The sequence below is a fragment of the Mauremys reevesii genome, linkage group 8 (genome assembly GCF_016161935.1).
Source record: "Mauremys reevesii isolate NIE-2019 linkage group 8, ASM1616193v1, whole genome shotgun sequence".
NCBI lineage: Eukaryota > Metazoa > Chordata > Testudines > Geoemydidae > Mauremys > Mauremys reevesii.
Genome location: NC_052630.1, coordinates 71,875,769 through 71,889,255, shown reverse-complemented (window position 1 = coordinate 71,889,255; position 13,487 = coordinate 71,875,769). Strand labels below are relative to the sequence as shown.

Genomic DNA, 13,487 nt, shown 5'->3' with positions numbered 1-13,487 from the left:
TACACAAGCTGCCATTGCAGAAGAGTAACGTCTGTTTTCAGTGTATTCACAACCAAGGGACAGAGGTAGAATTTTCAGTCATCTGAGTGACTTAGGACCCTGACTCACATTTTCAAGAATTTATTTAGACACTTAAGAGCCTAAATCCCATTTGACTTTCAATGAGACTTAAGCTCCTAAAGTAACCTGAGTCTCTTTGGAAAATAGGAGTTAGTTTCCTAAGTCACTCAAGTGCTTCTGAAAATTTTATCCCAGGTCCAAACCCCATTGCAGTCAATGAGACTTTCCATGGATTTCAGTGGACATTGGATCAGGCCCTAAATGTATAAGTACCTTCTTCACTTTCATTTTGAAAGGTAAATCTTTCCATAGTGTAGAATGGCAAGATAAAGGGAGGTAAGTTGAAGAACTTACTAGCCTCTGGTGCTTCTCTCCTTCAAACAGAACCCTGTATATTTATCTGCTTGAAGCATCATTTCTACAATGAAAATAAATTGTTGGTATTTTTTTTTCCAGCAGGGTGGATCATCTTCCTCCGGAGTCAGTACAGGTTGTGGAGAGGTAAGTCCCTTTCCTCCTCTATATGTGGAGATTTGTCTCAATTTATTACTAGTATTAAAACATTTTGTTATAAATTGGATTGTGCCCATTAACTGAAGTAGGAGCTTTTTGTTTCCATTGTTGTGCCTGAAATTATACAGTGCAGAGAACCAGAGAGATGGAACCTTGGCTATTGTACTGAACAGGAATGGCCTCAGTTAGACACTAGTATATAAATAATAGGTACAGTTAATGACCCATCCATTTTGAGACTAATCATTAACCATATAGTTCATAAGAACCTGAATTCGGATTCTCTACTCCTCTAAAATCACAAACAAGTACAGACATGTGTGACACTTTCTCAACTAAATGTTGCTTCATTTAACACAACTACAATCAGAGATACTTTCTCAGGCTGACTCCTCAAGAATGAGAGTTGAATTAGTAGTTTCCTGGTCAAAGACAACCCTTCATTAGAATTTCATTTCCCCATGTGCACACTTGAAATGAGCTCAGGTTCAGTAACACTGTATTGAATAGTGAGAACCTGGCTATGTGAGGAGAAAAAGGGAGTCGAATATGAGGTCAAAGTAGTGATAGTGAAACTAGGTAAAAATATAGTGGAGTTAATAGTGAAAAAGACAGATTGAGAGTAGAAGCTTCAGCAGGAAAGATGAGTTGTTTGCAAGGAAATGAATGATTTGAGTGTCTTTTTACACAGGGTACTTCATACGACAGCAATCCCTGCCACCAGGTGAGTAAGCTTTCTCCATTGTTTTTAAGGTTAGCCTTAAACCGGTTTTAGTAATGGAATATGTCATAAATTTAATTTCTTGTTCTCAAACGGTGGAACAATGCTGCAAACAATTTCTCTGAAAAGTATGTACAAACCTCATTGGATTTAGTTTTTAAAAAAGGCACACACACCCCTACATAACTTTAGAAAATTTGACTAGGCACTTTAGTGCCTAAATGATTTAGGGCAAAATTTGAAGAACACCTAACTTACTTGGCAGTTTCTTTTTAACTTAATTAAATTGTAGATCCAGATCAGGGCCGGCTCCAGGCACCAGCAGAAGAAGCATGTGCCTGGGGTGGAACATGCTAAGGGGCGGCATTCCATCCATTTTTGGGGCAGCACAGTCCGAGCATGTGTGTGGCGGTTTTTTTTGTTTTTTGTTTTTTGTTTGTTTGTTTGTTTGTTTGTTTTTTGCTTGGGGCAGCAAAAATGGTAGAGCTGGCTCTGATCCAGATCATCCCCCTGTCCCACCTGTAGGAGGAGGTGTGGGGAAGGAAGTAGGTGGGGGATCCTTTCACAGTGATCCCCCTCCCCAACACCAATGTTGCCCCTTTGAGGCAATGAGTTTGGCCCCCTCTACTGGACCCAAGCTTAGCTATGTCTCTGGCCCCTGGCTCCCTGTCATCATGACAACACTAAAGCCATACCCAACAGTATTTTTATATTTTGAAACTCATGTTAAGCACAAGAAGAGAGGGACCCTCACTGTGCTGGTGCTGGTGAAGAAGCAGCTCCTCAGCACCAGAGAACTGAAAGACAAGTGACCAAAGAATAGAACATTAGCAAAGACAGAATTCCACGGCCCCGTATTGGGAGTGGGTTGTGCCCCTAGCGGAGCAAGCACTAGTCCACAGTTCCCCTTGTGGCTCATGTCTGTGGTCAGCATTAGGGGAACCCAGGCTCTCTCGCTCCTCCAGGTTCCAACCTGGGGCCCTGGGACTGTCAGTTCAGGCATGCAGCCTGGGCAAGAGTATCACCATCCCTGTTCCCTGGATCACTTCCTACCACATTCAGTCTCTTTGGAGGCCCAATGTGCGCCCAGCTGTCAATTCACAACATGCCCTCAACTGAGAGGCGTCCAGGAGCTCAACTCCTTCTCCCATGGGCAGGCGTTCTGCTTTCTCTCTGGAGCTGGCCTGCAGCTCCCTATTGAGGTTTGTTCCAGGCAGGGACTTCTGTCCCCCAGCAGGAACTACCTGTGCAGGTCTACTTCCTTGCACTCACCACCCTGAGGGTATGGCTACACTTGCAGGTGTGCAGCGCTGGGAGTTACAGCTGTGTTCGTACAGCTGTGTAGGGAAAGCACTGGTTTGTGGCCACACTCACAGCTACCAGCGCTGCAGTGTGGCCACATTTGCAGCATTTACAGCGCTGTTGGGAGTGATGCATTATGGGCAGCTATCCTAGCATTCAAGTGGCAGCAATGTGCTTTTCAAAAGAGGGGGGTGGGGTGGAGTGTGACAGGGAGCGGGGGAGAGAGAGAGAGTGGATTTTTGGAGCCAGCACTGTGTATCAGCTCCCTGCCTTGCAAAATCTGAAAATTTCCCCGACCCCTTACTCTTAACTGCAGACAGCCTGCAGACCAGATAAGCAGCTGCTCCAATGGACTCCCTTTCTCCCCCCCCCGCCCCCGCTCTTTCTCTCCTCAAGCAAACACTCATCCCCCTGCCTGCCTCATTCACAGCAAAGTAGTGGGTTATCTCAATTGATTGTTCACAGTCAGTTACAGACTGATCACAGCAAACAGGAGCTGTGTTTGTTTTTTAGATAAGCAGCTCCCGGAGCCCTGAGTTCACAACAAAACAAAGAGAGGCGTCGTAACAAAACAAAGAGAGTAATTTAGTTTAAAGCATTCTGGGATATCTCCTAATACCCTGGAGGCCAATAACAGCGCTGGTGTGTGGCCACACTTTACGAGCAGCGCTGCAGCACCAGCGCTGCAATCATTATACCCCAAGCAGACCCAGGTGTACAGCCAGCACTGCAGCCAGGGAGTTGCAGCGCTGGATGTGCCCTGCAGGTGTGGACAGTTACTAATTGCAGTGCTGGAAAGCCTCCACCAGCGCTGCAACTCTCAAGTGTAGCCATACCCTGAGTGACCTGTGCTGCACCCTTTTAAGCTCCACTTACCACATGGAAATTTATTCCAGCATGCCTCTTGGTACTGGAATACTTCACTGTAATTTGCATTGTATCCGTTAGCTCTTGGGTGGGAATTTTTGTTGAAGGATGACGTTATATAGAAAATTAGAGGTTGAATTATATTATTTGCTACTAGAGAGACAAGGTGTCTGATGTAATAAGTTTTATTGGACAAATTTCTGTTGGTGGAAGAAACTTGAGCTTCACAGAGCTCTTCTTTAGAGAAGGTAAACAGTGTCACAGCTAAATACAAGGTGGAACAGACTGTTAAGCATAAGATGAAGTGGGCAGTTAACACCTCTGCAGACCTAGAACAAAGGAGAGTTAGGTTACAAATTGTTGTAGTGAGCTATAAAGTCAAGTATCAGAGGGGTAGCCGTGTTAGTCTGGATCTGTAAAAGCAGCAAAGAATCCTGTAGCACCTTATAGGCTAACAGACGTTTTGCAGCATGAGCTTTCGTGGGTGAATACCCACTTCGTCAGATGCAAGCCGACGAAGTGGGTATTCACCCATGAAAGCTCATGCTGCAAAACGTCTGTTAGCCTATAAGGTGCCACAGGATTCTTTGCTGCTATAAAATCCGTGTCTCTGCCAGTAACCAAACTATAACGTAAGAACATAAAATCCTGGGCTCAATGAAGTCAATGGCAAAACTTCCATTGACCTCAGTGGGGCCAGGATTTCACCCAGTCTTTGTCATACATTTTGTATTTCCCTATAGTTAGAAAAGTCATCTTGCTGTCTGACCCAGGTATGAGCCATTCTCTCCTTGAAATGCCAAAACTGACATTACTATTGTAGATCAGAGTTCCTCCTCATGGATGAATGTTGAACATCTTGGAACCTTCACTTCAGACATTCATTAAAATTAACCTCCTTGAAGCTGCCAAGTTCCCAAGTGACAAACTCATGGCCATTCACTATATTAATGCAATAGAAGGGCATGGAGTGCTCCATTTTTTAATACCATTCACTTATACAGAATTTTACTGAAAAATGATACTTTCTGTGGAGACTGTTCAAAATTTGGCATCTGAGTGCAGTGTGGGGCATTTAAAAAGGGATGTTTATTGCTCCCCAGTATTTACCTTTTTTACTATTTTCAGTTTACATTTAAGTCACATAATCATCAAGTCTGCAGTATTCACCATTCCCTAATCCATCCTTCCCCTAAATAAATATCAATAGGGTTCTTTTCCTTAATAAAATCATAGTGAACCCATCCCCTTTACTAAGAAATCATTTATTTTTGGTTTACTTTAAAGACTGGATTGTTTTCCTCACAGAGCTATGGCAGTAGCCAGGTAAATGGCTCTTCATTTTGCTTCTTAAGGTCTTATTTTACTCCTTATCACAAACCTTAGACTGTAGGGACTCTTTACACTACCAAAGCTTTCTATTTGTGTGACCTTAATTTCCAAGCTACAGGCCCCAAGATCTAGTCCACTGTATTTAAGCAATCCATTTTATGAGGAAATAACTGATTTCAGGTGTCTTTACAGGGTTCACCAAGTAATTCAGGCAGCAGTAACCGTGATTGTGATCAGGTGAGTACTTTTTTTCTCCAGTGTCTAAGTTTTTGCCCAGCTTGCCTCTTAGTACATGAGTACTAATTTACTCATCATTCTATATACACTCTCCTAATTTTCACCTTTCATTCAGCTGTGAAAACTGCTAGCCAGGGTCACTTCTGTCTCTAGACACAACCACTTTTTTCCTCAGGCACTAGCACAGTGCTGCAGTGTTTTCATTGAAAACAACAAAGGGAATGTTTCTAAATCCCAAATAAAAACTCATGAAAATATTTGAATTAATATTGGAATTTCTAAACTATTATATATGTGACAACACTTGTATTATGTGATCTTTAACATTTATTTAACCATGGTCAAATGAAACCCTCATTAAAAAGCTTTTAGTGAAGCTACACCAATTTATGCCAGTAAAGAATTTTGGCTCAAAATGTACTAGTGTCCATTTTACTGTCATTTTCAATTATACCTCCCTGCAACTATAGGAAGCCTTTCATTAGCCTGAGATGAGTGAATAACAGGAGACAAAATTGTGCCTGGTCCTCCGTTTTGCACATTGTTCAAAGAATGTACAATGGTAACAGATCAGAATGGTAGGATTCCAGATTAATTTGGAATCTATTTTACAGCAATATAAACGACTAGCCAAGATACAAGGCAGTAAAGAACCAGGCCCACGGTACGCAATCTCCTATCCTTTCGTTGCACAAGAGGAGGCAAATTTCTGTAACTTTATTCTATTTAAATAAGTTCTTTAACACATAAATAATTGGTGTCTTTCCAGGATGACTCCTTGTCATAAGGTGCTGGCGCCTTCATGGGAAGCCTGGCCCCAGAATCCTCTCAAAGAGCTAATTTCAATGGGAAGGAGCCTACCTAGGCATATAATTGAATAATAAGAAGCTGAGTTGGATAAAAGGCTATCAGGGTCAAGCTGTAGGGAGATGCTCACAGAGAGACACTACCCTATGGGACAGGAACTCTCCGAGACTGTAGGCTCTAAGCAGTAGGGCTATGTAGCCCTACAGCCAAGGAGTGAGACTTTATTTCAAGTTTATTTTTATGTAGTAAAATAAAATCCCAGCAAGGGAATTTTGCATTATACTCTTTTGAACTTGTGGAGTTCTTAACATGTCCTGGGGAAAGGGAAGCTGAGGCACGAATTGCCTGCAGCACCATACTAGGTCAGGAGTGGGTGCTATGGGGCAGGCCACCCAGTGTCACTTCTCTATATATGAAGTTAGTGGTCAGGTAAGCTCTTTCTTTCTCCACAGTATTGAAGTTCTTGTGCTGAGGTGCTTCCTACTAACTGAATGCTTCAACATCAAAAATCTGGGCCAATAGTGTGGTGTATGGGTTTTTTTACCATTCATTTGATCATTTATATGAAGATTGAAGCTATTTGAAATTATATTGATCTGTATTGAACCCCTTCAACCAGCTTTTAATGCTGCTGCATAGTTGTTCAAAATATAGAATACTTCAATTTTTAGTACTCATATAGTACTCAAACCCAGGTACTCTGACTGAATACTTCCCTGAGAACTCACCCTCCAAATGCACACAGCACATGGGCACCTTGAGCTCTTGTGTCACCCAGAGTTAGCATTCATTTAAATCTACATATATGCCATTTAAAAAAAAATAGTTCTCCTCTGGCTGCATTTACCCCACCAGGGCTCTGCTCCTGGGCTTTCACCTAGTGGAAGCCAGGGTAAATCTAGGCAGAATCTGTCCCAGGGAATTTTATCTTTGTGTAGGTGAATGGACCATCTTGTTACTTCTACAAGACAATAACTGTCTTCTGTTTTTTTTCACAGAGTTCATCCAACTGTGCAGGCAACAAGGTTATTGTTGCCCGGGTAAGCACACTTTCTTCATCATATTTAGGGTATTTGCTCTAGTATGCCTCTAAGAAAATGAACACTGGATTTATTTATTTGAAGAGTAATTTTACCGTAAAGAGAGTTAGGTTTAGGAGAAGGCCTGATCTTGTAAGGTCTTGCTGTAGGCTTCAGGACACCCTTGGTTTCCATTCATCTTGCAGAATTGGGACATACTGAAATTAGTGGACATTTACTGCAGTAGAATTATTTCATCCAAGCAGTGCTCAGGAATGCTGTATAGTTGTTGCGCTCAACATATATGGGAGGTGTGGACCTGGGAATTATGTACAAATAAGCCTTTATATTATAATTATGTATTGTACCATTTAATTTATAGGCCAAAAGGTCTCTGGAGATCAGAACAAATAAAAATATAGCCCAAAATGAGGCATTGTGCCTGAGTGTAATGTCAAAATTTTCTTGGGTTACTAGCTCATTTCATTGTCTGTCTTTCCACAGGATACATCTCGTGCTCTAAGCAGAAGCAGTTACAATGGACAGGTAAAGCAACACCTGTCTTTTTTTTTTTTTCCCCCCAGAATTTTGTCTGAGTAAAGCTGTTGTAATGCTAGCAATTTTAAGGGTAGACATATGCTAAGGCTATGTCTACACTACCACATATGCTGGCAAAACTTATGTTGTTCAGAGTTGTGAATATTCCACCCCCTAGCTGTCACCTAAATTAGTGGCTAGAGACAGGAATACAAGGTCACTGGACCATATTCACCAGTTTCCATAAGATGTCTCCTGGCAAGTAGTAGTTTTTCAGGATAAAAGACCCAAGGTGATATATGCCAAGAGAGTAGTATTCAGAATCTCTTTTATGTGATGAATCCTCAGAACAGAATAAATATTGTTAATGACTGAAGAGCTCAGAGGCAGAACCATCCAGTGGAGACAGAGCACTTCCTGCTACAAGTGCATTCTAGATAGAATGTTGTGCGCATATGCGTGGAGAACCCAATATGCACTATTGGCAAACAAGAGTGCAAAACTGGCCTCTAGCCCGTATAGTATGACATTTTTGGGGAAATATTTCAGTAAAATTATGGTAGTATAATTGTTCTCACAGGGAAATTACTCATTTTTGTTTTCTTTACAGAATGAATCCTCTAGCACAAACAGCACTAGTGCCAATGTCCAGGTAATAACACATTCTCTACTGAATTTAAAATCTCCTTCCAAAGAGCTTCCTAGTGAATGAACGTTCAAGTTTCAGAAATTACCTCCAACTTCTGGTGTACAGTGAACATGGTAACATAGGGATTCAAGTTATTTGATGAACTGATTTGGAATGTCACCTTCTGATCAGATCTAAACTCCTACATGAGTTATCTCATCTTCCTTAGAATCTCCATCCTTTGTACTTCCACAGCTGATAAAAAGCTCTCTAATCATTATACTTACTCCATCGCAGGACATGAGCTGTCTTTCATTTTGGCTACTTTCAACAGAAAAACAATCATTTCTCCTCCTCTTGTGATGTAAACGGATCAACAGCCACTGAATTTAAATTTTCAAAGAACCTTCATGTAAAGACTGCATAGTGTAAATTGCTGGAGTGAAGTAATGCGAAAGAGACTGTGCATTTTCTGCTTACCCTACACTTCACTAAGCAGTTAAGCACAGACAGGGGTCTTCTCTCTCTCTCTCTCTCCTTCTTTTTTTTAAATACCCTGAATTAAGTATGGCACTTAATCAAGTCTCTTCACAAGAAATTGACTCAGTTCTGGTTTCTTTAAAGGGTGGAGCATTTATCTCATTCAACAACACTTCCAGTGGCCAGGTAAGACTACTTTAGGTTTCTACTTTAGTGTGTTGTTCTAAGGCAGGGTTGTGGAATGAAGGGAAACCCAATATTTTCACTCTCCTGTTTTTTTTCATTCCATTAAGCAGAAAAGTACAAAACTATAGTTCAGTTTGAGGAACAGATATAAAGACACTCCTTTACACTAAAATAACTGGTTTGTACCTTTTTACAGGGATTACCTTCAGGAGGAAAGCAGTCTGGTGGAGATGTAAGTCCTGTTTTCCCCATAGTATTTACCACTTTTTTCCGGTGAAGTGAAAACATAGACCTAATCCAAAAGGATATCTATCAGTTTTGATGTGAGAAATATGTTCAAGGATTACTTTACTCTGGATAAAAAATACATTAGAATACTGGATGTTCCTACTCTGCAATGGAGTAGTAGCACAAATGCTGCACATCACAGTGGGGACCCATTACAGTTTTAATCTATTCTGCCACTCAATAAATCAACACGTGTAGCGTAATGTAGTTCTGTCTCAAACTAGTCATGCATAATCACCAGAGGGTCTCGTTTATGATGCAGGCACACTCCAGGTCTGCATGCTCAGTCTGTAGGCACCATCTTTTCATGTAACTAATAGAGTTGTGGTTAGAACTTTATATTCCTGGTATCAATCTAAGTGCCTTAAGTACAGAGGCTGCAGCACACTCATGAGACGATACTCTGAGGCATGGTTGTTTGTTTGAATGGCACCTATAGTTGTGACATGGGATATTTCAATGAAGACTTCCTTCAGTTTCAAACCATAATGACACTATAGTAATCCCATATAAGGAATCACATCTGACAGAAAATTTAGAGTCATTCAACAACAACAACTTCCGTTTTCATTAACCAGAATGAAATAGTTTGGTCTCCTTGCAGAAAAAAAATAGTGGCTGCTATTTTGAAAATACTTGGATTTTTAATCTTACTGTAGCAGGCTTTTGTGCTGTATTAAGACTACATAGCTCACAGTAGTTGGCTCATGTAATGGTGGAATTCACACCAGTGCAGAGGGCCAGCACAAATAAATTTTAGGTCGCTTTTCCTCACAGACCTGTAATCACAGAAGTTTTTTTTTAAATGCTTTATACTTTTTTTATACTTTTGTCTGCTAGACTGAAGATCCCTCAGTTATGAAATTTCTGTTCTTCGTGTAGATACTTGGATTGTGATCAAGTAATCCCTAACCTTATCTTCTTTTGATAAACTAAACAGATATTGAGCTCCTTGAGTCTTTCACTATAAGGCATGTTTTCTAATCTTTTAACCAGTCTCATGCCTCTTCTCTGAACCCTCCTAAAGTTTTTCAACATCTTTCTTGAATTATGGACACCAGGCCTGTGTGTAATGTAAGGCAGCTGAATGAAAGGAAACAAAATAAATGTTCTTTCATTCCATTTAGCAAGGATTTTTAGATAAAGTAGGTGAGCCTGATTTACTGCTCCATTTTGTCCCATTTTATGTCCATGCAACTTTGTCTCTGAGATTACAGCAGTTTCAATCCACTTTCTCAGAATAGAGAGTCAAATCCTCATACCATAAATTAAAAACCATTTTACATGTGAGGGGAAATAACTGTTTCCCTTTTTTTTTTTTTTTTTTTAAAACAGGGCTCACATTCCTCAGAAGACGGCTCCATAGTAAGCACTCTTCCCTTATAACTTTTACTGTTTTCTTCCAATAGGCAGCTTACATTGAAAATATGGATATAATTTTGATTAGGTCTGTTTGTGATATGAGAGATCTATCAGAGTTCCTTTAGTCCATACAAATATCTGAGAATATTGGACATTATAGTGAAGTATAATAGTCTCATCAAATTCAAGTAGAAGTATACAAAATACTGAATTTCCACTGTATTGCTTCAATTCAGCCTACCACTTAGAAACTGAATGTGTGGTTATTATTTAGATTAGGTCTAATAATTGGAATATTTCATTATTCAGAATCCTCTGCCTTTCAAGGACCACCAGTATTTCCTTTTCAGTACCAGGTAACTGAACACAGCACCCCATTGAAATCCTGCACAACTCTACAGAAATCTCTGGCATGCACCTCCTTAAACCAAGTCTGAATTTGGTGCACAGATTCTGAGTTCTGCAGACAAGCCAAAAGGGCTAACTGTCACACATACTCCTCCCATACAGTATTTTTTGTTTACCCCACCACATAAATAACTTTATGTAACATATAGGCTAGCCAGTACTTCTACCCAAACCACACAGTCAACATTTATTAATGAACACAGATAAGTAGTACAGTTCTCTGGAATTTACCATGCTTTGAGAATCACAATGAATAAAATTGTTCTTTGCTTCAGATTTATCAAATTGTTCTTCATTGTCTGGCTGTTTCTGAGAATGAATAACTTGTCTTTCTTTTTCTTTGTAGAGCTCTGCTGGGAAACAGTCCAGCCCTAGCCTTTTGCTGCTATTCAGTGTTTTGAGTGCCTTTGCCACCTCTTCAGTTGTGCCCAAGTGGTTTATATGAACATCTGAATACGTGACTGGAGACCACAAAGTGTATTCTTTGTGGTAGTGTAATAACAGATTAATTTTCTGTATAAAATTCTAATCAAAGTTGAATATATAATTTGTCGGTTTGTTGTAATGTCATTATGTATGGTTAATATGCCACGCTTTTGATTAGTTCTACCTTTTTTAGTTTACAGTATATGCTGGTTTATTTTTCAGTATTTTAGGCATCATTTGAAAAGGAGATATTGTGCCCTAACTATATGAATTTTTATTTCTAACTGACATGATAAATACCTGATTTGAATCTGATCTAGTTGTGAATCCAACCACTCTGAAGATACCTGGAACCACATGGCTATTAACCCAGGGAAAAAAATAATAGCGGATTGTCATGTGTGCAAGATGAAGGCTCTCACTCATCATTACATAAAATAAAGCCAATCCTGTAATTCTTTATAAAAAAGCCTCAATGGAACAGAAAAGCAGTGATGGAATATTACTCTTAATCTACTATAGTAATTAAACTAGAGCGCAGTGTAAATCTTGCAATGCAGAAATTTCTTATTGCAGTGAAACTTTTGGATATCCACCTTTTCCATAAAAAGCCACTGAAGGCAGACATTCTGATACTTAGAATAGAACACCATGTGTCTAGACCAGTGATTTTCAACCTTTTTTTCATTTGCAGACCTCTTAAAAAATTTCAGATTGGCAGTGTAGACTCTTTGTAAATCTTAGACATAGTCGGTGGACCACGGGTTGAAAACCACAGGTCTAGGCACACTCCACCTAGACCTTTAGTAGGGAGTGTAGCCCAGAAGAGGCTTTGGAAGGCTAATAACCTTGGAACTGATGAAAAACACCCACTCTGGGAATGTTTGAGAATTACTCTGGCTACTGAAACGGCTAGTATCTCTGTATCAGCTCTCTTTCAGCAAGTATTTTGCCTAAACTACGAGACCTGATTTATTGTCAAATTTAATTTCAAGAATGATATTGAGATCCATAAAATAATATCGCTGTGCAGTAGATATAGTCCCAGAGAAACATCATCTTTGACTGGCAAGGATTTCAAGGAAACAAATGTGCTATTTCACATATAGCATCTTTTAGCAGTGTTTTCCCTTGGAGATCTATTCAGAAGTGTTGCCTTTTGAAAGGCTGGATATGTAATCTGGGAAGATGCAGATTACTCCCAGAAAATGCAAATGCTAGTAGTTTTAAAATGTAACCTGTTCATACTCACTTTCAAGCAATAAATTCCTAGCAGCAGGTAAATGGTGTTTAATAAATTACATCTTTATTGTACAGTATTGTCTCTAACAGATGTGTACAACTGTCATTGTTCTAATAGCATGGTATGTTTTAAGATAGGTCAAATGTTAACCAAGTGCACCTAAAACACTTTTTAAAAAAATCAATCCAAGACCTATAGAAGTTGTGTGTAGTCCTAAAGCACTTAAAACTACATTCACACTGTAAACCTCCTGGGGTAGGTACATGGATGAAATCCTGTCCCCATTGAAATTGATGGGAATTTTGCCATTGACTTCAATACGGCCAGGATTTCATAGATTGCTGTGTTTCCCCCTATGTTCTGTACAGAGCGCACTGTGAGCACTCCATAAATTCTTAATATTCTCAAACCAAATCCTGAAGTCATTACTATTCAAAAAGAGTTTTGCTTGAATAAGAACTCCCAGATTTGACCCATAGTGCATATCTTTAAAACAGATTAATATATACAATAAAATAGTTATCTAAAATACAATATGCTGTGTAGTGTTTATTTGCATAACTTTATTGAAGCAGTGCAATATCTATCATTGGGTCCATACAATGTCTTGCCATTTATCACTTTTCTGAGGTATAAAAAAAGTTTTAAAATGGTTTTTGGTATAATACGTGTGTGCAGTTTTATGTGAGTTTCATAACACACCATAACTAAGTGTGGGCAAGTGAAAATGCAAGGATTGTAGGTGTAAATAATGTGGACCTGAGAATTATGAGTTTGGGTGAAGTGATGTTTGAGAGAAAAATACCACTATTTTTGGTTATTGGTGGGGGCGGGGAGAACTTGTAAAGTATTCACTGTATATCTTTGTCTCTAAATTGATAGCAGGAACAAAGGTAACATGGGATAGTTGGCATGAATCTTTACAGTGAATTAATAAGAGAAAAAGAGAGGCTTTATATGTAATATTGTTTTCCTTATTCTAATAAAACTTGTTCAGCTGTTAGAAATTTTCTGTAATTATTTTCCATTGGCACAAGACACCCACCAAGAGATATGATCTAAACAGTTTCT

At 39.5% G+C, this 13,487-nt stretch overlaps 1 protein-coding gene across 2 annotated transcripts in view; it reads left to right on the top strand.

Annotated features, from left to right (window-relative positions):
• Positions 1 to 11,289, top strand: part of LOC120369720 (sericin 1-like) — a 44,504-nt gene extending 33,215 nt beyond the window's left edge. Inside the window, exons 22-32 of one of the 2 annotated variants that reach the window (XM_039483320.1) lie at positions 517 to 561; positions 1,265 to 1,297; positions 4,207 to 4,236; positions 4,976 to 5,032; positions 6,838 to 6,879; positions 7,363 to 7,404; positions 8,006 to 8,047; positions 8,648 to 8,689; positions 8,886 to 8,921; positions 10,313 to 10,342; positions 11,094 to 11,289. In XM_039483320.1, coding sequence (XP_039339254.1) covers positions 517 to 561; positions 1,265 to 1,297; positions 4,207 to 4,236; positions 4,976 to 5,032; positions 6,838 to 6,879; positions 7,363 to 7,404; positions 8,006 to 8,047; positions 8,648 to 8,689; positions 8,886 to 8,921; positions 10,313 to 10,342; positions 11,094 to 11,192 — 498 coding nt within the window. In that variant the 3' untranslated portion in view covers positions 11,193 to 11,289. The remainder of the gene's footprint in view (positions 1 to 516; positions 562 to 1,264; positions 1,298 to 4,206; positions 4,237 to 4,975; positions 5,033 to 6,837; positions 6,880 to 7,362; positions 7,405 to 8,005; positions 8,048 to 8,647; positions 8,690 to 8,885; positions 8,922 to 10,312; positions 10,343 to 11,093) is intronic. The other variant, XM_039483321.1, reaches the window with a different exon arrangement.
• Positions 11,290 to 13,487: the final 2,198 nt, after the last annotated feature.